The 25,772-nt window shown below is 41.3% G+C and overlaps 2 protein-coding genes across 4 annotated transcripts in view; both read left to right on the top strand.

The window, feature by feature from the left end:
* Positions 1–9: 9 nt before the first annotated feature.
* haus3 (HAUS augmin-like complex, subunit 3) lies at positions 10–6,307 on the top strand. 3 transcript variants are annotated; one of them, XM_030076555.1, is made up of 6 exons: positions 10–158; positions 1,080–2,139; positions 2,418–2,627; positions 3,002–3,234; positions 3,847–4,132; positions 5,474–6,307. In XM_030076555.1, exons 2-6 carry the CDS (start codon positions 1,108–1,110, stop codon positions 5,699–5,701), a joined length of 1,989 nt encoding a protein of 662 aa, XP_029932415.1. In that variant the 5' UTR covers positions 10–158; positions 1,080–1,107; the 3' UTR covers positions 5,702–6,307. The 3 variants fall into 3 exon arrangements, with proteins under 3 accessions (XP_029932415.1, XP_029932416.1, XP_029932414.1); XM_030076556.1 differs by having other exon boundaries at positions 13–158; positions 1,077–2,139; positions 3,847–4,081; XM_030076554.1 differs by having other exon boundaries at positions 13–158; positions 1,077–2,139.
* Positions 6,308–15,474: 9,167 nt separating this feature from the next.
* poln (polymerase (DNA directed) nu) overlaps positions 15,475–25,772 on the top strand; it is a 73,123-nt gene continuing 62,825 nt past the window's right edge. The window contains exons 1-7 of the mRNA XM_030075726.1: positions 15,475–15,804; positions 18,076–18,239; positions 18,371–18,489; positions 20,147–20,283; positions 20,554–20,622; positions 20,700–20,760; positions 21,675–21,739. Coding sequence (XP_029931586.1) covers positions 15,475–15,804; positions 18,076–18,239; positions 18,371–18,489; positions 20,147–20,283; positions 20,554–20,622; positions 20,700–20,760; positions 21,675–21,739 — 945 coding nt within the window. The remainder of the gene's footprint in view (positions 15,805–18,075; positions 18,240–18,370; positions 18,490–20,146; positions 20,284–20,553; positions 20,623–20,699; positions 20,761–21,674; positions 21,740–25,772) is intronic.

The raw sequence follows: 25,772 nt of genomic DNA, 5'->3' as shown, positions 1-25,772 counted from the left end.
AGACGTCAGATGCAAAATTTGCATACGTGATGACGCGCTTCGTTTGGATGGTAGCGCGCGCTTTCAGTTACGACGCCAACCGCTAGGACTAACCGTAAGAGGGACATTTTCAAGTTATTAGGCCGATAAGAAGTTGTTTACCTCTTCACATTTTGTTGGTAAGATAATAACACAAGTCGAAGATTTCAGCGTAACTATCAAAAACTATGGCTGTTGGCTGGCTGGCTGCATGTTTTAGTCAATGTTACCGTCATATATACTGTTAGCTGTTAGCCGAGGATCAGCGTTAGCATAGCTTGCATGCATTGTTAACAGTACAGGAGAAAAGTCAAATGAGAACAAACATTTACACAATTTAAGATGGAAGAGGTGCATTGAATGGCTGTTCTTACGATAATCTAGCAGTGTGGTGTTTCTAAACATCATAAAAATATAATATGAGAGGGATAAAGCTCTACTTGAAAAACGGTCAAATAAAAATGGAAGCAGATAGTCGTGATGTACACATTGATACTTTGATAATACTAAATATACGTGAGAAATGTAAAACCCTTCTATCTGTTTCATGTGGTGCAGAGTCAGCCACTCAAAACAGACAAGAAAACACAACAGGTTAATACATTAACAATCAAAACAAAAAGAAAATGTATGTGACAGCGATTGCCGTTTTTGTTTTAGTTGTGGCTTTTTGTTGCAGTACGCAGCGTCAACAACTACGATCTTTACTAGTTGACGTATCATTGATGTCTACACTAACTTAACAATAACACATCTGGACCAATCTCAATCCACTATTAGCTAACTCAAGGTAAACTGTCCGTCGTTGTAAATCCACGGAGAATTTTATGTTATAGCTTTGCCACTGCAATTTGCTTTTTTCCGTGATGGAGATCTTTTACCACAGGGCTGACGTCAATGTTAGACTTTTGTTGATGTTTTCAAAGTATTGTAACATGACTGTTTTATCTCAAGAGGTCATAGCTATGTTCTTGTGTGCTCACTTTTACCCTCTCCCTATATTGCCTTCCATCTAATCCATAATCTCCACTCTGCTGGTGTGTCACTGTCTGGCACAGTAGCAAAGGGGACACAAAGTGTCGAACCACCATGTTAGATGGTGGGCAGTTTGTGGAGGCACTTTGTCGCCTAGGTTACCCTGGAGCATCATCCCTGAAGGCCTCAGAGTTTGACTGGTTGTTTGCCTCTGCCCCGGAGAACCTTCACTTGCTGCGCTTCGTCTGCCGCACTCTTAACCGCAGCAATGCTCTCACTCCAGAGGAGGCACGTGCTTTTCGAGAGTTAAAGAAGTCTGGAAAACCAATTCTGGATGAAGCAGCCTTGAACAAGATCCTCAAAACTATTGGACCTTCAGATGGGAGCTGTGTGAGCGTGTTTGGACCTTCCTCTTCGTCTTCCTCCTCTTCCTTGTTTGCACCAGAGGGGGATGTTGCCACAGAAGACTTGGAAGCAGAGGTCCAGGCACTGCTAAAGGAGAAAGAGCTGAAGCAACGCCGCTACAACAAGTTGCAGGTTGTGGCTACTGCCCGTGCTGATGATGACCTGCGACTTTCCACAGAGCTGGAATGTGCTACTTGCAAGCTGAAGGAAACTAGTGCTGCAATCGCAGCTGAGAATGCAGACACTAATGTTGTATTACAAAACCTAACTAATAAGGTGAGCAACCTTTCTTCATACCTCCCTCTTCAACCAGAAGCCAGGGACAGTGGAAAGGGACAACCTACAGCTACATCAAACCCCTCTGGGCCCAAAAGACCCAGTGTTCTCCTTTCCCAGCTGTCTCTGGAGCCCTTCCTGCATCAGGAGGAGCTCAATACCAAAACGCTGGCTGCCTTCACACAGAAGCACTCATTCCAGGGCATGTCGGATATTATTGAGTCCTCCTGCTCAGAACACTTCCAGGTCCTGGACCTCAGCTCCTGTGAAGTTGGGGATGAGGAAGAGAGGGAGCAAGAAGAGAAAAAAGGAGAAGAACACGTTGTGGATCGGAGAAGGACAGAGATGGCCAGGCTTCAGTGGGCTCATATCGTGGCTCAGTACCAGTTGCAAAAAGAAGTGGCGGAGGAGAAGAGTGTCAAGGCTGGACTGGACTGGCTCTCTGAGAAGTGCTTTCGTGCCAAGGTAAAGCAGACTATGTGAAATAGGATTAAGATTCAAGGGTGAATCTGTAACTACAATATTTAGCACTTTATTAGTTAATATTATTTTCATTTATAATTGGTATATAGCAGCACTGCTACAGTAGTATAACATACATAGAGTCAAAATACAGTACTTTAAGTGACTATTTTTGCTTAAGACCATTCTGTAACAATTCACTATTCAAAATAATTTTGGTTCATTTTGCTCTTGTCTCCCTTCTGGTCCTGTTTCTCCTGTCCATCTCTTAATTCTGCTAGAGTATTTCCAGCTTGTCCCCCTTACAAGTATGTGAGGTTGTGTCCAGGAGGGAGCTGCAGACAGTGGAGGCTGAGTTAGAGGCTCTCCTACATGGACCACTGCCTGCTGCACTCAGGGAATCAGCCAGGCTGCTCAATGTGCCTGTTGTGAGGGGAGACCTGGCTCTGCAACTTGCCAGGCAGGACTACTACACTTCGAGACAGGACCAGGTTAGTTAGCCACGTCACCCATCACAACTGGAGGTATTTTCTGGAATATTGTGATACTTAATTGAACCCCCTATAGCTACAGAACAGTACCCCTGGAGCTGGCAATGATTTGGGTATTTGCTGCAAGACATCTCAACAGGGTTGGAGTCATGCTTGTCAACATGGAGGCTATTACGAGGGATGAGTGAATACACCACTATCTGTATCTGTATCTGTTCAACCATCTCATTTATCCTTATCCATACTCGGAGCAGGCAGGACCTAAACCGGAAGCGGGTGGGGCTTCTCACCTTCCCTGCCATTCTGAGTCATTTAAGATGAAAGCATCAACTAAAATGGCAAAAATCTAATAAATTGTAAATATTTCTTTCTAGATACGTGATTGCCTGCTGCACCAAAAGGCGTCCTTTGACTTGGTCTTCCTGGCCCATGAGATGGAGCTTAGGAGGTGGAGGACGGTGCTGAAGCAGCTGGGAGAGGTGAGCTGCAGACTGGTGGATGGAGCTGAGGAGGCATCCCGTAGGCTTGAGGCACTGGCCCAGCCTGACCTGGCACTCAACCCAAAGCCCAGCCCCATCATCAGCTGTAAGGATGTAGCATTTAGCAGGTAGGGGGACCAGAGCCGGACATATTATCTGACCTTTGATAGCCAAGGCTCATTTAGTGTTTATCAGATATGAAGAGGAGACTGGTAATGCTTTTCAAAATGCCAAATCAACATTTTAAAAATGTGACTTGAAATTCATGTGTTGATATTTCAAAAGTATAAGTGATGTCGTCTTAAATTGTCCCAACATGGATAAGCATTTTCGCAAAATGAGTTGTTCTTTCCTGTCCACAATCATTTCATGTCAGAAATTTAATTTTTTCTAAGCATTTGTGTCACTTTTTAAAAAGGGTTGATTTTAGAATTGTAGTTCTTGTGGACTGATACCTTTAAAATATTAGATTATTGTAATTATTCTTAACTTCTAAGCAAGAGTGCATAATAAGTGATTATTTAAGGGTTCTTGTTTTGCATAATATCAAGATATATTACCAAATAAAGTGTTCATATCTATAACACTACATATTCATTTTTATCTCTACCTCAGGTTCAGTATCCCTAAAATGTAAAGTGTCGTGATTATTTTGAAAGACTAAGGGTCATTTTATTTAAACTGTTTGTTGTCTTATTTTTGAACTTAACTGTGTCAAACCAACCCAACTGTTTCCCCAGAATGCTTCAGATCTTGGATGCTGGTTCAAACCCCGGTCGATCAGAACCTTTTCGGACCTATGAGGCGTTGGACCACGCTGCCCGTGACCTGGCGAACAACCTCCAGTTGACCCGTGATTCGCTGGCTGGGGAGGGCCGCCAGCAGGACTACATGGTAGCCCGTCTCCATGGCGACTGCGAGGCGCTCCACAGGGCCATGTACACAGAGCTCCAACAGCTGGTCTTAGAGCCGCAGGTATGTCCCACGGCCATCACTGACCAGGAGCTGCTCTGCCCCAGTGCACAGGTGGGTGTCTTTCCTTTTCTTTTATACAGTCATCATGATCAGCCAAGAAGCTATAGTGCTTTTGAACTGAAATACTTAGTGTGAGTTGATTTTTAAATTACTAGCCACTGTTGGTGAGGGAAGCTGGTAATTAAGTTGTATTTCTATTACTCTTTTTTCACATGGCACCTATTCATCATAATGTTAGGTACTTAAAGACCCCATGAAATGTCTGTCTTCTTTGATTTTATGGATTTCCTATTATTACAAGATGTTGGGATTTAAATCAATAGGATATCTGCTTGTGAGAAATGTGTGGGGTTTTTGGGCTGAATTTTTTATTTATGCCTACTGGTTGCAGCATGAGATCACCTTCCTGTTTTTCAGGAAGTATAAGTAATGTGAGTTCATTTCATGGGGACTCTTTAAGGGACACAGATGTTGGGTCTGACACTGCATGATAAATGTCTCTCAGGAGGGTGTGTTCTGTTGTGTGACACAAGAGGTTTCATATTTTCTCAATCAAGATCTCAGAACAGTTTTGAATGAATGACTTAAGCTATCCTAACACAAAGATAATGTTCTACTTTCTTTCCAAATCTGTAAAAATCTGACATCAACCAGTGATGTTATGAATGTCAAAGAAGTTTTGGCAGTAACAATCCCACTAATGATAAACATATTTCATAAATCATTCAGTGCAATCAAGCTTTTTTATGTCACCATCGCACATGGGTGTTGAGACATTATGTCAACATGCTGAAATCTGTTTGCCGGTCTGTCTAGATACATTCCTGTGAACACAATAACTTGAGCAATACAACCACACACCACCTGCACACACGCACACACACACACACACACACACACACACCACCACACCTCTTTTTGGCCAGTCTGTGCAAAAAGATCCACATGCCCTTTGACTAACCTTTCCACAAAGTTTCCTCCAGATCCATTCATAACTATTTTACAAATCCTGCTGACAAACAAACAAAATGAACAGATAGACAGAGTGAGATGACAATATAACCCGTGTCCAGCTCTGTTGGACAGAGGTTTACTGTGTATTCATTTGGATAATAAACTTTAATAAGACCCCTAAATCTAAAGTTTCGTAAGTCTGAAATTTGGTCAGTGCTTATAGGTAATGGAAATTTGACATTTTAATCATGCAAAAGTCATGGGAAAGTTGGGAATTTTATTTAGTTTTGACATACAATGAGAACCCTTTGATTTATATATCATGGTAGGCCATTGTCCAGTTCAAGTTTCACTTTGCCTCTTCTTTTTCTTTTTCTACTACTTTTCTGCTGCTACTACTACTACTTTCTACTTTCATCTTCTCTTTTGTCTCCACAGGAGCTGACAGCAAAGCTAGTGGAAGCAGAGTCCAAACTGCAGAGTCTGCAGCGTCTCATGCAAGACATCACGGGGGAGGTCAAGGCCAAGCGCTCCCAACTGGAACGCAACACCCTCCTCAGGCGGGAGAGAGAGCTGTACATCTACTTCCACTTGGACCCCCGGCTACTGCAGAAAGTAGTGGAAGACCTGGAGGGTAGAATGGCTGCCAAGAGAGAGCAACAGTAACAGAGCCCACTCGATCAGACGGGGAGCATCTATAAAAAGCATGCACAACTTCAGTGTCCAGTCTCTGTGCCAAGGGAACCTGTTTGTAATTTAAGATAAAGCTTCAAGAGAGACCAATTTGATCTGAGGGGGAGAATCTACTCATTAACTAAATGCTCTAGAACAAAATGAGCCCCCTCAAAGTTTAGACCTTCACTTGGTTATGTTGAAGAAGGAGATAATTCACTAAGTCTTAAATGATGTGCATAAAGGTCCCACAAATCTTGGTTTTGGGAATGAATGAACTTGACTGGTTATATCAGAAGAATGAGTATTATATTACATGTTCTGCCACATATTATATTGTACTGTTGCATTGCTTGTTAATGCCAAGGAACATATAGAAGAAATGCATGAATGCAAATCTTTATACATTCTTTGGTTAATGCTATGTGCAAGTAGTTCTTTGAGTATGTTTATTTCAAATAGATGTTTTCATAAAAACTAATCAGAAGGATGTTGGGAGAGTTTATATTTTCTTTCTATCTTGTTTTGATATTCTAAAGTTTCCTTACTTAATTGTTTTGTCTCTGTTTGTGGGATAAATAAAATGCCAATGTCATACTTTTTTGTATTGAAAGTTTTTTTGTTTTGTTTGTTGTTTTAAATTATAGAAATATGTATTTCTGGAAAGCCAAAAGCATACCCATACTGCTACCCACTCTTTGCCCTCCCTCTGCTTGGAGTAGCACAGGATTGAACAATGGTAAAACGTTTAAACAAATTACAGGACAGGACTTGAAACTTCTCTGTACTCTCTGATTGATAACTCCCTTAACATTATCTGAATTATTTGGATGGAATAAACTCCAAACTACTACTCCAAGCAGATTGAAAATACTCCTTAAATCAGGCCTTATTTGCACAATGTGAAAGGAATGTAACTGACAGCTTTCCATTTTGTCCTGTGTAGGCCACTGACCAAATACAAGACAGACAGATCATCAGGTAGAGTGACAGAGGAGAGAGAGCAGCAAGTGTCCTTGCCGGAAGGAAATGGAGAGGTCTAGCAGCAGGTTATACTCGGGCCCTCTGTCTGAAGCGGCCCAGAAAATCCTGGCTGTTTTACGGGCCCAGAGTCAACATGCAGCCAGAAACCATTACAGCAACTCAGACAACTACGGGCACAGTGAGTCAGGGCATTGAGGGTGTTATTGTGGCAAGAAACAGTAGATTACTTGACAGTGTTTTGTAAGTTTTTCTTTTCTTTGACCCCATGCAAAGTCTTATGTGAGCTAGGCTTTTGCATGTGGCTCTGTTGCTGACCAATTATTAATGCCATTCTGTTGCTGAACAAGCTGCATCAAGCCAGCAGGGTCTGCTGTTTCATTCATCCCTAATACTGTTGAAATATACTTAAGTAATACTATTATTGCTGTATTTTTTTCTTTCTGTAGTAGGTTTTGGAGCACTGTATGTTATAATTTAGTAGGGGTGTGCATCTCACCCACTGAAATGATGCAATTCATGACCAACCATGTGATGTATCTAAATATATTTTAAGTAGTCAGCAAATTTGTATGATTTGATTCAGCCCTGTAATGATGCAATACAATGTGATGAAACACTGAATCTTTACATTTTGATTCTAAAATAGTACAGTTTTGCTACTGATTGCAAGAAGAAACCCTGATTTACTAAATTCAGTAACAGGAGACAGACATTATAAAGGTGTTAACGTTTTGATAGGAATGTCATTTGTTGGTAAAAAATCCTGTAAATCATTCAATTGTTCAATAATTAACACTCAGTAATTAACAAAAACTGTTGCTGAAGCTGCCTACATGATAACCACCAATTACATGCCCAATGTCATCCCTGGCCCATTTCATCTTAGATCCAAGCTTAGAGTTTACATTAGCTGCATTACATCCTGTATCTTAGTAAACAAACCATTTCTATACCATTTGTGGGCATGTACATGTAAAGCTTTAAGTAAGAGTGGAGACTTGATTACCTGAGTGTCTTACGTTTGTGGTTGAAATGATCTGAATGGTCAAACTGATTTTCTATTGGCACTCTTGATCAAAGAGGGTTTATCCATAAAAGATATCCACGTATTGACATATTTAGAGTGTTGTTTTTCCACATTATTTAAATTTATCTCCTTTATTATTTATGTGGTAGTGGAGGGGTATTACAGCAGCCAGAGGGAGCATCAGACTCAGAGCAGCAGGAGGAGAGATGTAGCCATAGACCGGTAAGGTAGAAACAGATACTATATCATTACACCGAAGTTCCATTGAAGTATTCATTTCATTGCACATATTTCCACATAGGCCAGAATCATTATTTGCTGGGTACAATTACTTCACAGGAGTTTATCTCGATGGCACTGGTGCAGACATCTCTGCTTGCATAGTGGCAGCCGATACCAGCCTCTAGTACAAGGGCACCAGGATTTCACATATAGTTCAACAGGAATAGTAACAATAGGCTTTATTTGTTTGTATTTTTCTGGCTTCAGCACCAGTTCTGATGAAATAACATTATACTGTATAGCTTACATGTGGTTAGATTTTATGTTACTAAATGCAAGTGCACAGCAAAATTTAAGTGAAGGAGATATTTCTAATGTGATTCAGATCATTGTCCAGGCCCCTGGTGTCTTCTTGCTCCTATCACAACCCCTCCAGTCAGAGGCAGAGTTCTCAGACCTTAGCCTGTGGTCAGTCCCTGCAGACGCCATACTTCTCCCAGTCATCCCAGGCCTCCTCTTTCTCCTGCTCCAACTGGGACTCCTTACCTCAAAGTCAGAACTGTCAGACCCCAGTCTACTATCAGTGCTCGCAGACTTATTCCCAGAGAGAGTATTCCCAACCCACTGCCTACCAGTCCAACCAGGCTCTGCCGCTCACCCAGAGTAACATCTCCTCAAGCCAAACTTGGCTGTCCAGCCCGAAAGAGAGATACACTCTGTCCCTCCAAACACCCCAGACACTTGCTCAACATCAGGATTCCCCCTGGAGAAAGTAAGTACAGGGATTTTAAATGTGGTAGGCACCAGAGTTGTTAAAGTTTTGTATTTTTCATTAGTTTTTATTTTTTGTTTCGCTTTTAATCTTTGTTGTCAATTCAGTTTAGTTTCAGTTAGTTTCCACAGTGGGTTCACTCATTTCAGTTAAGTTTTATTTAAAAATGTTATGTTTTAGTTTAGGTTTTTATTGGTTTCCATTTTATTTTATTTTATTTCATTTTGGATCATAATATGGGGGTGTTTGTCAGGTGCAACATTTAAGAAGTTCAGAATATGTTTTCCAATACAAACACACAGAATATTCCACATGTACTCAGGAAATTTTAAGGACAATGAAAAGAATGACATCCATACTGATTTTTATGTAAGGTTTTTTAATTCTCGCTTTAAAACAGACAACTTACAACTAACTTTTGATGAGTTTGTGAGTGAAGATTTAAAATTTTGCATACTCACTGTCTTCCCCATAGCTCTACTAAAGAAACCAGGGCAACTTTCATCTTCAACCTTTCTCCGGAGGACCCGGGTCCTGATGAATCATTCTTCTCCATAACAGAGGACTCCGAGGGTCACAGAGAGGAGCCAGCTTGTGATCAATTCTCATCCTGTGTTAAAATTTCTCTAGTGTCAAATAACCACACATCAGGCAAAGAAAACTTGCGTGATATGAATGGTATTGAGAATTGGAATATCCCCAAATTTGAGCTAGAGGGCACTGCAGCTCGAGACAGCCAACCGAATCAGCATCTTCTTCCTTCCAACACCATTGAAGTGGCCTCTAGTGGGGGAGAAGATGGAGGCTTAAATCAGAGCTCAAAGTCTGAAGCAATCAAGACTAGAAGGCCACATCTATCTGCTAGATGTAGCCAGGAGGCAGGGTATGACAGACAGGCATCTGAGCCAATGAAAGGACACGATGTGGAAGAGGGGATGGGACAGATAGTGGATTTAGAAAAAGTGTCAGGTACAGGCCAAATGGCAGAGGCAGGGCAAGAATTGCAGAATGGAGGTTTATGGACAGAGATAAGACATGGGGATGCAGGCCTGCTGAATGAAAAACAGTCAACCAACAAAGTAGAAGTAGCTCTAATCAGAGAAACCAGTGGAGGCACAAGATTAGAGCAAAATCTGTTCCCAAAATCTGCAAAGGATGACATGGACATAACATGTGACTGTGATGCAGAAGGTACAAATCTTGTGCATGAAGGAGAGAATGATTTGAGGGATAAAGTTCATGCATCTGAAGCAGAAGGGCTTCAACATCAACTTCGCAGTGAGGATAAAGAGATATCAGAGATACATTATAATGACAGCCCAGACAAGATCCCAATATCTGTTGGAAGCACAGGCTACAAGGTGACCCATGCTGAAAATGCTCAGAACATGGGGGGGATTGAGACCAAATCACAAGAAAAGAACCATATAGAAGCAGTACAGGCACAGGAAGAACCCACCAAAATGAAACTAGGCCTGGGTGACACTGACGCTGTTAACCAGGAGAGAAACACTGAGGAGAGAATTGATGTGATGGAGGGCAGTTTGGAAGTGGAAAAGAAGAGAACAGTTGAGAGAATGGTTGAGGCACAAAAGGAGACAAACACTGAAGCAAAGATAGAGCAAGAGCATTGTTCAGCTGTCCAACTGAGAGACAGACAAGGTGAGACAGAGTATTGTACAGAAGGTAATGAGTTACCCGGAAAGAACACTGTGCCAGAAGAAAAACGGACAAACAGAGATGAGTCACTGATGACAGTGATGGACAAAAAGTCCCCAAGTACGTCTACAGGTAGGTGCACATTAGGTCTCATTCATAAAAAGGAACTCTTTGACATCATTGTCAACTCCACTGCACAATCAGCTTGTATTCATACCTTAGTTCACTGTCCACATTGTCATTTCAAAGTTCCTAAATTTAAATTAAAGCATGGACATTTCTGACAGGGATTTAGGGGGTGAATCCAGGCAACATGCTTATGATGAGTGATGATATAAAATTACTTTTAATTTTTAATTTTGTAATGATAGCACATAGTTTAAAAAAAAAAAAAAGTGCCCAATATCTGTTGAGGCTCAGACAGTTCAGCATGTGACCAGCAGAGAGCACTGGGCTACTTTTTTAAGCAAGGGCCCATGACCAACTGCATATGAAGATATACAGAACTCAACAAAGAACAGGATCTATTTGTGTATGCTTAGTCAACTAGGCACACTGGGAAATCACAAAACCAAAAGAAGTAGACACTAAAGCTCAAAAACAACAATGATGAAGTCTTTTTGAAGGGCAAACCACTCAAAGAATTAATTACTGTTATTCCAAAGGTTAGGTGTTATCCCAAAGGTCCTTTGGGATAAATTTGTTGAATGTTAGAGTTTTGTATCTAAAGGCTGCATCAATTATGAACCCAAAAATGCAAAGGTACCTGTAGGAAATCTCACTTCACAGTTTTTGGAGCTCCTCACAATGTCATGTCTAAAGCAATACAGCAATTCTTAAAACCACATTATGTGTGATTTTAATTAGAAATACACATCTTATTAGCCTAAATCACAACGTAGGATGCATGGCGTATCAGAATGCTGCAACAGAGAAAATATTCTGCCCTTCTATTTCAGACCCTTCAGATTTTTCCACTTTTTTGAATTAAGTTCTGGTCTTGGTAATGTTTACTTCTCCACTCGTAGGACATGATAAATTGAAACTTGGTGGAATACAAACTGTTGCCTAAACAGCAGCAAGGGAACACTCTCCAGAGAAACCTGGACTCAGACCTGGACTGATTTTAGATCTATTATTTCTTGTCCCTTTGGCCTCTTTGGGTACAAAGCACTGCAAACTACTGTAGTCAAGTTCAAACATGAGTAGGATGTTTGCGGATGTTGCATTAAATTATTTCTTGGTAGTTAGATTTAGTATTTTCAAACAATTAACTCCTGCTGTATGGAGCTCCTAAAGTGCAAGGTTTTGTAGTATGTTCTCATTGTGGATGTTTTTTCCCTTTTAAAATATTAGTAGGGTGTGAACCAGTGTATCCTGCTGCTGTATGAGTGACAGATTAAAAAAAAAGTCAAATACAAATAAAAATAGCTTTTAAGGGACTTCAGTTGTACGAGAATGTATTAAGAAATCACTAGAGCACTTAGGGCATTTAGTCTTTTTCAGCCCAGCAGCACCCTAAATGTAACAAATTTGTTTCTGCCCTCAGACCAAAGCAAAAATTAGTAGAGACTGTATTAGGGTGTGAACTTCCAGTTTTGGAAACACTGTACTAGAGGGTGCTAAAACACTTAAAGCAGTGTGAGAAAGTCTAGCCCCTGGCACTGTGCCAGCTTTATATCATCAGCATGGTGATGAGACAGCGTTGCTGAGGAGACTCAGCACTGATGAGGGACATTGTTAGCTTGCTCACATTACAGCCACAGGAAGGAAGCTTGATTCTCTGCTGCTGAGACAATGCTGAGTCAAGTCACACACGCACACATCAACACACACTTATACACACATAAACAAGTTGCAAGCTGTGTCGTAATAAAGTGTCAGCTTGGTCTCTGCTATGATGTGCAAAGTTTTAATGACCTTGAATCATAGTCACACACGCTTTCTCTCTCTCGCTCTCTCACTCTCACTGTACTCGCTCACACACGCAATACAGGCTCTCACATGCTTACTCAGACATGCTTACATAACACATACTTTGTCACAGTCAACACAACAGTGTAGGTTCATTGATTGTGTCTGAAAAGTGATGATCAGGGAGAAAACACTTCTATCTCCTCTCTTCTAGGGGATTTCTGTACAAGAAGTCATCCTGCACCAAGGATGTCCAGGGAGGAGGGTGCTAGAGGGGCGGGGTTCAGAGCGCCTTGTTTCCGTGAACACTCCCTCCGAGAGAGCCCCCTCCCTCTCTGTGACAATGTACAAGTGAGTCTCTGTATGCATGCGTGGGTTTGGGAGATTTATAGTTTACCCACATTACATAACAGTCATAAGACAACTTTACATAAAGCATTAGGGCTAAGTGAAAACATTTGCCTTGAGGCTTGAAGGAGGGACGTCTCCAGGTCAGGAAAGGTGATACAAATAAGATTTAGCAAAATATGTCACACATCCAGTGCAAAGATGTTCAGATTTAAAGATTGATCTTTGGATTTCAAGAATTTATATCTTGATTGTTTGATATAAAATCAATATTTTTACTCAACCATTGCACCATTGATACCCTCTGATGTATTTGTAAGGATATTTTTGGGACATTTCTGATTTTCAGGTATTGTAAATGTCAGTACGAATGGGGAAGGATGTGACAAAGCACAATATTTCTAATTGTTGATTTATGTCTCAGAATTTGGTCCCAAAACAGATTTTTTTTTTTCATTGTATCAATACTTTAGATGTGTCTTAATTTTTCAGATTGTATGGTTCTCTGTCTCTCTCTACGTTTCTCCTTCCATAATCCCTGTATGCACAAGCACCAGTGTGTACAGTGCAGCCCACCTAAAATCCTGTGATGAAAATGGTTGCTTTGAAAAGGATTAGGCTTCTATCTAGCTATTTCCCCAGACACACATAGAAACCAATCTAGCTCCTGTGAAAACAGAGAAACATCAGCAGTATTGCAGCTTTCTGAGAGGTGATAGCTCCCCAATGGGTGCTGAAGTAAAACTCCCCCCCCAAAAAAGGCCTGACAAAGTAATTCTCGATACATTGTGACAGAGAGGAAGAGAGAGTGAGCAAGGGAGGTGGTTGGATGGAGCAGGATAACTAAAGAGGAAGATGTAGCTGCAGTGAGAAAACTGCAGACGAGGAGAGTGAGGGACGAAGAGAGATGGATGGGACGGTGCAAGGGAGAGAGGTGCAGGACTGACCAGATTGCTATGGTCAGCAGCACTGCAAAACCTAAGATGGTTGCAATATGGATATCTGCTGCCAGTCAGTGTATACCATTCCATTCTCTCTCTCTCTCTCTCTCTCTCTCTCTCTCTCTCTCTCACTCTTTCACACTTACATGCACCTAATACTGGGTTTCAGGCCAAGGCCCGCCTTAGTTTTCTATCTATATCCCATAGCACAGCACTCTGGGGGGTGGGGGGGTCATGACATTGTCAGCATGAAAAAGGTCGTGTTTACAGGCAAATGAGGAAGATTTTCCTCAGGGAGCTGAATCACAGGAATTCCTACTTACTGTACCCACTGCTGACACATAAATTACAGCACGCAAACATACACCCACACACTCACACATTTGCTCTTTCAAAAATTCTTAAAATTTCCAGCTGCACGCCTCTTCCCTTCTCTTACCTAAGTTTCAAAGCTTGTGTGTGCACGTGCATGCAGTTAGCGCTTATGCATAAGTAGAGAAGGGAGTTGTGGGTATGAATAATGGAAATGGTGTTAAAATGCTGGGAAGGTTACAGAGAGGTGAGGATATATACGCTTGGGAGATGGAACTCAGATTTCTGTCCATCTTTTTTTTTCTGTTCCTACTTCCTCCCATAATGTTTCACCCTTGCACCTTTTCTTTTTTACCCTCCCCTTTTATTTGTGAGAATGTATGTTCCTGTGTAGTTATCTGTCAAACAACCTAACTGTGTGTGTGTGTGTGTGTGTGTGTGCATGTCTGTGACCCTGTCACAGCTCCTGGCTGGCTATGTCAGACAAGCGGTGTCAGACTGTGTGTCTGTCTGGGACAATTCTCTGAGGGCCGAATGTGAACACTATTGTACCTTACAAAACAATAAGACTGGACAGCTGACAGGGTTAAAAAGACATTTTTGTGTTTTTCCACACTCCTTCCTTTTTACTGATTGTTTCATTTTTTCCACTTACTTTTTGCCTTGATTTTCTCATCAACTTGCATGCACACGTTTGTTTTGCTTTCTCTGTGCTCTTTCTCTTTGTCTCTCACAAATTCTGCACTGTTCTCTGGTTCTAAATTTAGCTTTACTAAGAGTGGGAATAATCAAATAATTTGGGCATTCTTTTCTGTATTAAGGCTAAATATCTGCAACTAGAGAATATGATTAAGGTAACTTTTGAGTGCTCTCTCTCTTCACTTCGACCCACTTATCTAAAATGATTTGCTGCTGCATATTGACTGTATATGTAATAAAACCACAGCACAGAAAGGTAGAGTCTATTTTCAAGTGCCTTCTGATGTTTCAGAATGAATCTTTGTAAATCTATCTTCATCTCTCTCTGCCTCAGTGTTTCCTGTGTCCCTATCTGACTGCATACCCCTCTGTTATTTAGAGCACCAACAGGAGTGGTTCAAATGTAGATCTGACTTCAGCAAGGCCTTCTACTTCTGGGCAACACTCTCCCTCAAACCTGGGCTTGCGCTTGACCCCCATAGAAGCAGGTGGAAGATCAGAGAGGCATATCCTGCGGCCCTCTCAAATCCGTACAATGTCACATCATCTTCCCCTGATCCCTTTCTTCTCCTTGAAGAGGAAGTATGAAGATCTGCCCTCTCCAAATGCTAGCCCTCCACCTAAAATCTCCCTAAACAGTAGGCCTGCAAAATGGGAACCACCCCGTTCCTCCCAAGAAAGGGTTGAAGAAGGGGTTGTGGGGCATAAGGGAACCAGGCCTCAACAATCCACCCATAAGGATCCAGGGCTCCTTCCAGTTTTTGCCCCAGAACCACAGACTAAAGCCAGTGCTACACATAAAACAGAAATAGCATCAGGGGTGGGCACACATACCATGAAACAAACTCGACAAAGGCAAGATGAGCGGAAGCCTTCTTTATTAGAAGAGATGGGACTTGAAACAACTAGGGATGCTGCCAAAAATACCCCACCTTCCATGACCTCTAAACCGCCCAAGCAGAAAGAAGCCAGATGTGGGCCAGACAGAGCCCCAAGTGGAACAAAAATAGCCCAGGAGGTGGCTAACAGTGGCAAACTCCAGAGCCAATCCAAAGCTGCCTGTCTAACTGCAGCCATGACATTTGACCCCAGAATAAAGGATGCTGGGAAGCTGGATCCAGAGGAAAGGATGCAGGTACTAGAGGAGATGAGGCAGGCCAGTGTGCTGGTGTTGACCATGGTGTACCAGGATGGAACCACACAGTTAAACCCAGAACAGGTGAGCAAGGCTGAGGTGCAGGGAACTGCCTGCCATCCCTTATCCTATTACAGGGTGAAAGTTTCATACAAATTTACCATCCTGTAGGAGCATACACAGAATATGCAAATTAATTATACAGGTTTCATGATGTTTTTAAGACTATCATGCAGTTTAAATGGTAGTACTAGGGAACCCTGTTCTGAAGTTAGCAGCTGATTTGGGATCGCTCTAAAATCATCTTGTTTGGGATACCCTAGTAGCTTACTGTGTGAGGTCTAACTTAGCCACAGTGGCCTGTATTTTTCTACCCCGTCTTTCCTGTCTCTCCACTGTGTCGGTCTAATAAAGCAGATATCCTGTTAAAAAAAGTTTCTCAAAAATCATCTTACAAGGATACAAGGAAGTTTATTGGTCATTATACAACAGGTTGTATAATGAAATTAAAATGTGGTTCCCTCTTGATTGATTAATTGATTGTATATACATATATATATATATATATATATATATATATATATATATATATATATATATATATATATATATATATATATATATTAAACATGGAGGAGTGCAGATGGTGCATAAAGTAGCCTCACAGCCTGAGGGAAGAAGCTGCTCTGTAGTCTGGTGGTACGGCAACAAATACTTCTGTGAACAGGCTGTGGCTGGGGTGGGTGTTGTCTTTTAGGATCCTTTTGGCTCTGCGCAGGCACCTCACCTCCCTGATATCACTGATGCTTGGTAGATGAGTACCAGTGATGTTTTGGGCGGTTTATTCCTTGTTTTTTTCTTTGCCATTATGTGTGTATTTAGTCTGGTTTGATAGGATAAAGGATAGGCTAAAATAAGCCTTTGGCTTCCGCCTATTCCTGTTTCGGCCTTTCATTTATTTATTAAGCATGTATATTTACTTTATTTGATAGTCATTAGTCAAATCTCACTTAATGTGCTAGTATGGACTCTGTATTCCTGTTGCTATTTTTGGCTGAAATAAACTTCAAACTAAACTTCAAACTAACTTAATCACTCGTTGCAGAGTCTTCCTGTCCTGGGCTGTGCACATCCCATGCCAGTTTGTGATGTTTCCAGTCAGGATGCTTTCAATCACTACTCTGTAGAAGTTGACAAGAACTTGGGAATTTTGTTTTCTTAAGTTTCCTTAAGAAATACAGCCGTTTCTGAGCTTTTTTTTTTTTTTTTTTTTTTTTTAACCAGGGCAGAGATAAGTGAAGTCCATGACAGGTTCTCTGTTATGTTGATTCCCAGGAACTTAAAACTGTTGTTAGCTGCTTCAGTATTGCTTTGATTTGGCTTCTACTAAGCCATTGAAATTAACACAGATACTGTTAACACAGATAACATAATCATGATCACATTCTGTGAGTAGTAATAGTAAGTCTTTATTATTCCTGAGGACCAATTGTGTAGTCACACAGGCAGCGAGTTTATACTTGGGTTTCGCCTTGTTGCTTAGTAGCTGACTCCTGGTTTCACTGTTACTCATGAGCAATACAACTTGTTTTGGAAGGAACAGAAGTCTGTAGGAGTTATTACCGTGGACAAGTGTGTAGTAAACCCATTGACCCTTAAATTAGCCTTCACTTTCCAGCCTACACTGCATCACTTTACATTTGCATTAAGTTGAACTGATCTCAACTTTTCTGTGTCGCCTCGTTGGTAAGATCTTATCACCAGTCTCCCTTCCTTCCTCCCTCCCTCTGTTTGCTGGCAAAACAGTCACAGCCTGTGCGACCACAGGGTTAGACATGAACATACAATTACATCACAGCATTGTAAACAAAATCATAGTAGACATGACACAAAAGAGGCAAGTACTAAATTGAAGACAAATAACTCACTGTGTAATCACAGGGCATGGTATATGAATGAGTTAAAAAAAAAAAAAAGATAAGGTGCCTCACCAGTTACGAGTGCATACACTTGTCAAGGCCAAGTCCTGATCGCATCCTGCATTTAAATCTGACCTCAGGCCATTTGCTGTATGTCATCCCCTCTCTCCCCTGCCTTTCCTGTCTCTCTCTACTAAGACTCTACAGGTACAGACCTCTCATAACCTTGTGAGTTGTACATCCAGCAGATACAACAATATGGGAATTTCAGAGACAAACCTCTGAACAAGAGTTATTGATGAATGAACAGGACTACACAGAAAAAATGGCGAAATGTGTAACGTGAAGAAACCATTTTTTTTTTTTTTTACTTCTAGCTGTGTTGACTGGTGTCTGGTGTTAATTTCCCTTCCTGGTCCATGAATGTGAAATACAGAAGCGGACTCCACCAGTGTGTGGCCTGCTGGTTCTGTTCAAGAGGGATCTGGACTGCAGCACACCAGAGGACTCACTGGGACTGAACGACAGCCTGGTCTACTTAAAACTGGAACACACACCTGCATGGGCCCAGCAAAACACACACCGGGAGCTTTTTATTAGGTCTGTGTGTGCTTGTATATATGTGTGTGTGTGTGTGTGTGTTTATGAATGTGTGTTCATTCTGATTTTTTCATTTATTGTAGAATAAAGCTTACTTACGCTGTATGTGTATGTGTTTGTGTGTCCCACAGAGAGATGCTACTGCAGATACTATCAAGCTGTCAGTTGTCTCAGCTGGTTTGCTATAAAGCTAAAGACCTACTCCGTACTACTCTGCAGTTCTACAGACGACACCTCAACTGGAAACAAGGCAAGGGCTCACTGCTATGCCACACACACACACACACACACACACACACACACACACACACATTCTACACTCTTACCCATAATTTTTTACTGATTGCCTGCATCTGAATATGTATCAGAGATTGAATAAAAACAAAATGCAAATGTTTGGGTGAAAAAGCCTTAAACAAACTCACAGCCTGCTGCTGTAATCAAAATTAAAGCATTAGAAAAAAACAAGTCAGAGAAAGTCATTTCAGGGAAACATCCGTCAGTTTATCAGGTCATTTTCAGGTCAACTTTTTCTTCACCTGTAGTTTTTGCTCTTTTTGTCACAGCAGCCATTTGGAACGAATCAATTTTTGTCCTTTTGGCATCAGTTGGCTTCTTGACAGTGTGCAAGTTTTTTCAAGGTTTTCTCTATCTACCTTCTAGCTTTTGAACTCGTACACCTGAGACATTTTCTCCTTCGACTCAAAAAATAACAGCACAGACATTTTCACTTACTTATTATTTATGGGGGAAAAAATCTAAAAATCTAACCACTGAATTACACACTATATCCACATATAAGAGAGGATCTGTGATTGCAGAATGTGTTGTATCCCTGTGAGCTAATGGAGAAAATGCAGATCATTTCAACACTAGAACAAAACAGATTCAAAGATAGTTTTTCAGTGTTTGAGAACTGCCTTGTTTGTTCCCGTGTAACTGCTCATGTGAGAAGGTGAAACAAGCACTCACACAATTCAGTTATTGTAAGGTATTTGTAAGAATGATGCAAGTACAGTCTTTGACATTGTGTTGACATGGTATTCAATTAACCGGTGAAGATGGGTGGATGAGCTTCTTAACTCAACTGTTCAATCAGAGAGCGGCTGCGTGATTCTTTATAGCAATGCTGCTGTCAGTACCGCTAGTGTAAACAGTGGGCAGACTGCCAGTGGGCACTGTGATGTTCAAGTAACATTAACATTGCCTTGAACTGTAGTTTAGATACAGTATGTAGACCTTGTTGCTAATCCAAAGGGATAACTAGTTACAATTCATTGACCAGGTGGGTGATAGCTCAGTTCATGTAGCCTCATAACCTGTAGCTCAATCAGGAGAGACTAATTTAAGTGAACAAAAAACTTTTCTGAAAGAAATGAAACATTTATTGGTCATGAAGAGATACCAGGGAAGAGCTCCTACAAACCCCATTCAGTTAGGCGGAGAGGATAATTCCCATGAAAATGACTTCTAGGATTTACCCTGTAGCCCTCTGGGGCCTTTATTATGGTGGTGGTGGGGAGGCAGAGGGGCACATGAACGAACCAGGGCTGAAATGACAACATGAACGTAAAATAAATGAGACATCTATAGAGAAAGACCAGAAGACCAGAAGAAGCACTTCTATGAATCAGGTGGATGAGGGCTGCAGGCCAAAAACAAATATCCAGAGTTGCTTCATGCATCTGCAAAATCTGGACAAATGTGGAGCATTAATTTGATCATTTCCATGTGTGTAAAATTTTTGAAATTCCAAAGAAAAGTCGGCAATCCATCATACTGAACATTCGTTAAAATCACATTGAAACTTACCAGAATCATATTCAAATTTGTCATAAGTGTGACTTTGAAATGGAAAAGTATAGGAACCTTAAATAGATAGACCCTTATTTGTACTGTGTGTCCAGTGGCAGGCTGTCGTATCCAGGACCCCCAGGTGTCAGGGTGGCTGCTGGACCCTACAGACACTGCCTCCAGCTACCAGGACCTTCTTGCCAAACACTACAGAAGACCCTCTATAACACCTGCCCCGGGTACCAAGAGGGTGGGTTATCATATGGCTAATGATCAAGTTACCCAGCTGAAACCAGCACTAGTGAAATTCTAGTACAAACATGGGGAAAACCTTTGTGCACTCATAGACTTACAGCAGTAAGAATACGCAACCTGCTTGAGTACAAAACACTGCCTGAGACCCCTTGGACCATCATTCTTCTCTGGGTATCAGATGTATAAATATATCTTGTAAATCCATATAACACTTTCTTCCAGGAAGCAAGCTAGGCATGTAACCCTCCTCTTCAACCCCCTCCAGGTTTCTCAGGTCATCTCAAATCTCTGTCTGCTGTACTGGCTTAATGTGGAGCTGTGCTGTAAACTACAGGTTAGTACGCATACATATACACACAGACACTCACACACTCCTGCACACACTAACTCAACCTGTACCTGTGCATTCAGAGACAGGGGCTGTGGGAGCTTTACTCAAACATGGAGCTGCACATGATCCCTGCTCTGGCAGGTGAGGGCCACTTAAGTTCACTTCTTTCAAGCTCAGACATTAAAAGAAAGAGCCTATCATTGAATTTTAGCAGTTTATTTTCTTACTGTGCTCCTTACTCTGAATAAAGCATGCTTTGAAACCCTGTCTCGGGGAACTTTTTATCTTTTTCACCACAGAACAGTTAAATTCTGCCTCAAGGTAGAGTCAGTGTTTCCAGAGAAAGATCACTGATATTTGAAATCAACAAATTCAGCGAAAATCTCCTCAGGGTCCAATGTCAGTTCTGTATGTGCAATGAACAATCTAATGTTCATACACAGCCCTAGCTCTGTAAATGGGAAACAAACCCAGAGGCTCGGACTGGGCCAAACAGCACTGCTCCAGCCAATGAGCAACAGGGGGCGTTTGTGCTCCTGCACAGGACAAGGAGAAGGGAGGGGATGGGTAAATGGGGGGAAAGGAGGCAGTGTGAGTGAGAGGCACGTTAAATCTGGCTGTTGATTTTAAATATCAACAATCTTTCTCCAGAATCGCTGACCCTACCTTAATAAATAACAACTCAGAATCACCAGATGAAGCACAACCTGGAACATATCTTCATTTAGGACAAATTCAGAGATGAATACAATATCGGCTGGTTGAATCATTTATCTGAGGTTCTTGCTTGGACACCCTTAAAATGAAATTGCTGTGTTTGGTTGAGCCATAACTAAGATAATATCATATACATTGTTCAGCTAAATTGATGCAGCAATGTTGAAACATTTGGAGGAGCTGTAGGTTAAAGTCAGTGAAACCTGTGTGATGGAAGGTGCCTGTATCCACTCCCACCAGCTGATATTCTTTCTTTTAACCTGTCTAATTTCTGTATAGATCATCACTGTAGATGAATGGGACACATATTTGCCTCATCAGATGTTGTGTTGTTTCAGCAATGGAGAGCCATCACATCCATGTGGACAAAGAGGCTCTCAAGAGAACTTCAGACATGCTTGGGGTAAGACAGCACATCCAGGGCAGAAAAATAAATCTTTGTGTCTCTGGGCTGTGATGAGTTGTGGATTTAAAAGGTGCCCAACCCATTTATCTGACAAATTTCTATTTAGAAAAGTAAAGTTGCTCTGAATGATATAGGATTTCTTCACAAAGTAGCTGGTAGGATAGGCAGCCATATCACTCACAGCCACAATTTATCAACATTTACTTCATGGATGATGGTAAATTCCCAGCCAGAACACAGTGACGGAACAGAGGAATAATACACAAAAATATATTCTGCTTTGTGTGTTTAAAGATAGGCTAATTTCAAGCCATTTCATGGCAGTAATGGCCCTCAGAAAAGAAAAACATTTAAGAGCCAGAGAAGGAAAAGAATCCAAAGAGAGAAAAACACTTTTATTAGTTTGTTGTGTATTTTCTTTTTTTCTTTTCCTTTTTTTTTCGGGGAAGGATTAGCAATGTGGTGGGTGGACGCCCTCCAGGGGCCTGTCCTGTTTTTCATGCAGATATAAACCAGTCCTGGAGACTACATCTGAGAGAGATGGTCAACGCACAAAAGCAGACACAGACATGTTTGAGCTCGCACACACGTAAATGTTCATAATCTCTTTTTGAACCACTTGTGCAGACGCAAACACACACTCTCATACCCACTCACAAATCATGCAGGCACCAGCAGGGGTGGTGTTGTGGAGCGAGAGTCCTGTGTCTTGCTGCGTTTCTATAAATAGGACAGAGAGTCTGTTTGTCTCAGAGGCTGTGCTGTAGGAAAGAGCATCACTCTGTCTGTCTGCCTCCCTGAACATCACACACACAGCCAGGCTGAGGCACTCCACTTTTTCCAGCCCACTATAGTGTTGTGTATGTTAGTGTTTTTTGTAATACGTGCCTGTGTGCCTGTGCTGTCACCACGTGTGTCCCCACTCTGTCATACTGCATTCCTTTTTATCTGAGCTGTCAAGTTCACCTGTCTGAACATTGAGTGGAGGATCCCTCCAGGCTGTCAGGCTGCACCACACAAAGTTTATTCTTTCATGCTCTTTCTTTTTTCCAGTCGGTAATAATTCTAATTCTGTGGGACACATGTCACTCAGCAAACCTCTGTCATGTCCTGTCTTTGTTTTTTAGCCATCAGTACACATCTCTCAACAGCCCTCCATCAGATTCTGTTTGTGTTTTTCACGCGCCACTGTTCTGATTATTCTGGGTGTCTCTGTTAAGGTTTAACTGATTTTTTTAAGACTGATATGCTGCGAAAAATTGTCCTCTCATTGAGCCTTATATTTAATGTAAAAAATCTGGTTTTCTTCAAATCAGGTAAGAAAAACATGCCAATAGGATGAGATAATCACACGTATTTCCAATACTAATAAACTTGTTTCCTGAATTATCCTGTATGTCATTTCCTTGATCCCAGTGAGCTGATCTGCCTTATTCTGCCTGGTTTCAACATATTTATACTTATTAAAAAAATCTTGAAACAAATGAAACTGCATTGGGAAACAACTGGGATTATCTCTTTTTTTACTTCTTCTAAGAAAAACAAGATTTTAATACTAAATAGTCAATTAAATAACTTTTTAAGATGGAGATACTTTCTAGTATATTGATCCAGAAATATTTTTTAAACTGAAGCTGCTGATAGACATTATTTTGTGCTGACATTCTTTGATATATCTTTAAATTTGAAAATCATTATGCAAGAAAATAAGGTGTGAAAGAAAATAAGAAAACTATTTAAGAAAACTATTCCTGGAAAAAATAGCTTTTTACTGAAATGAGACAGAATATTGTAAATGCAAAATAAAATAATTAGAAAGATACTGTCAAACAGTATCAACACCTTTTAGAAGAAGAGCTAGAGAAAAACCTCTTTCATATTGGAGAGAGAAATCATGATATTTGATGATAAAACCGTCCTGATATACCAGTACACCAATAAATCGATCTAATTCTAGTATCTGTAGACCTCCATTTGGTCCTGTTTGTGCTATTCAGCCGTCACCGTGCTGATTCCCGAGGGCAATGCATATCTTAATGAAGTCTGTGTGTTTTCTGCAGCCACAAATGAGCATTACCTGATACCAAAAGGGAACAGCAGACAGGGACTAGACTGATAAGCACACAGTCTGATGCGCTCTGTGTGAAATGAAGTGATTAATCTATCTGAAATTATCCAAAATATTGCTCTATAATGGGAGATTCCTGCAATGTCTCCTGTGTGTGTGTGTGTGTGTGTGTGTGTGTGTGTGTGTGTGTGTGTGTGTGTGTGTGTGTGTGTGTGTGTGTGTGTGTGTGTGTGTGTGCGTGTGTGTGTGCGTGTGTGTGTGTGCGTGTGTGTGTGCGTGTGTGTGTGCGTGTGTGTGCGCGTGTGTGTTATAAACAGTACTGAGGGCCAGCATCTAATATTGATGAGGCAGTCTGGAGTCTGCTTTGGGCGGGGGGAGAGAGAGATGGAGAGAGGAGGATGTAATTTAGAATTTGGGTATATGTCTGCCAACTCCCCCACTTCTCTCTCTCTTCATTTCTCTCCCTCTGTCTCTTGCCCCCTCTCCCTCTCCTCTCTTCATCCCCTCCTCCCCTCCCTTGGTCTTTCCGCCAGTGACGCTTCTTCTGCCTCGGTCCATCATCCTGCCAAGTCCTGTCTATCTAACCGTCTAACTCGTCAAGACTGATGTTTGTTGGTTTCAGATGCTGATTTTTCTGGCAAGGTCTGGCCACAGCTCACCTTCTCCTCCTTCTCCTCACCTTCTTTCAGCTTGTCTGTCTGTTTGTTCTTTTCATCCTTTCCCCTGCCTGCTTTATCAATTTCATTTTAACTTTATCTCAGTTCTCTCATAAAATCTCTCCCTCCCACATTCCCCAATCTGTCGCTCTCTACCTCTTTCATCTCTCCTCTTCCTTTTCTTCCCACTCTCTTCCTCATTTCCACTCCCACATTCCTCCCTCGTTGTCTCCCCCCTTTTGTTTTCCCCAGTCTCCCGCTCTCTGTCTCCCTCCCTCCATCCCCAGGCCTTCGCCTCTCTGCTTCCTCACTTGCCTGTCAAGTTGTTTAGAAGCATTGTCTCCTGCAGACAGACTTGTAATGAGCTGCTGGTGTGTGGGTGTCACCCTGGCTAACAAAAAAACAAAACACTCATATTTCAGCTGAATTGTACATGTGGAGGTCTTCTCATCTCCTTTAACTCCCTCTTCCTTCCCTTGCGCCATCTTTTTCTCTTTCCCCTATTTCAGTTTCCTTGTTGTCTTTCTTTTTTGCTTTGCATCATCTCTTTCTCTCTCACTGAGCCTCAGCCTCTCTGAGTGTGTGTCTCTCCATGTCCCTTTCCGCCCTCCATTCCTATTTCCTCAGTATGTTTATAATGCTGTCTGCTGGCCGTTGGGAGAAACAGAGTTTATTCCTTATTCACAGCAGTCTTTAAAAAGCCTTCTCTGGCTCTGTCTGTGTTAATGAGTTGGAATATGTGTGTCTGAGTAAAAATGTGTTTGTTTAAGTGTCTTTGTGTGCATGTTGTGTGAATTCTGATTCACAAAATCTCAGTTTAATTTGATTTGATATTACCCATTTCTATTGCATTTGGTTCCATATGCATTCATATGGCATATTTCGGTTGCAATACCTGTTTTGGTGCTCACATACTGTCTTACTTTTGCCCAACTCTTCTTTACCATCATGACTTTTACAGCCAAAATGCATCAAGATGCCTTCCTTTAATCTTGATGGTGCCGGCTTTGGAGAGGGAGATCTGTTGTTGTTCCTTCATTCATTGAAAACATGTAATTTGGTCAAAGGAGTTTCTGTAGGCTAGTAGTTCAGCAGATAAGGTTCCTTACAAATCATAATTAACAAAAATCATCACATATCCATCACATTTCCATTGAAAAAAGGCATAGATTAAAACATAAATCTCAGGATTTTAAGAATCCACAGATGAAGATGAGCAGTTAAATGAGACCACGATATTTTTACTCAGCCTAAGTGTGTGATGGGTACATGTTTACAAATGCTGCTTGGTCTGTTTATGTGGGTG

Source organism: Myripristis murdjan, chromosome 18 (assembly GCF_902150065.1).
Source record: "Myripristis murdjan chromosome 18, fMyrMur1.1, whole genome shotgun sequence".
Lineage (NCBI taxonomy): Eukaryota > Metazoa > Chordata > Actinopteri > Holocentriformes > Holocentridae > Myripristis > Myripristis murdjan.
This window is presented reverse-complemented; position numbering and strand designations above follow the sequence as displayed.

Coding starts and splice junctions, on each gene's coding strand:
- haus3 (XM_030076555.1), top strand. CDS start 1,108: ATGTTAGATGGTGGGCAGTTTGTGGAGGCACTTTGTCGCCTAGGTTAC. Junction 2,628..3,001: donor ACACTTCGAGACAGGACCAG/GTTAGTTAGCCA, acceptor ATTTCTTTCTAG/ATACGTGATTGCCTGCTGCA. Junction 3,235..3,846: donor AAGGATGTAGCATTTAGCAG/GTAGGGGGACCA, acceptor CTGTTTCCCCAG/AATGCTTCAGATCTTGGATG.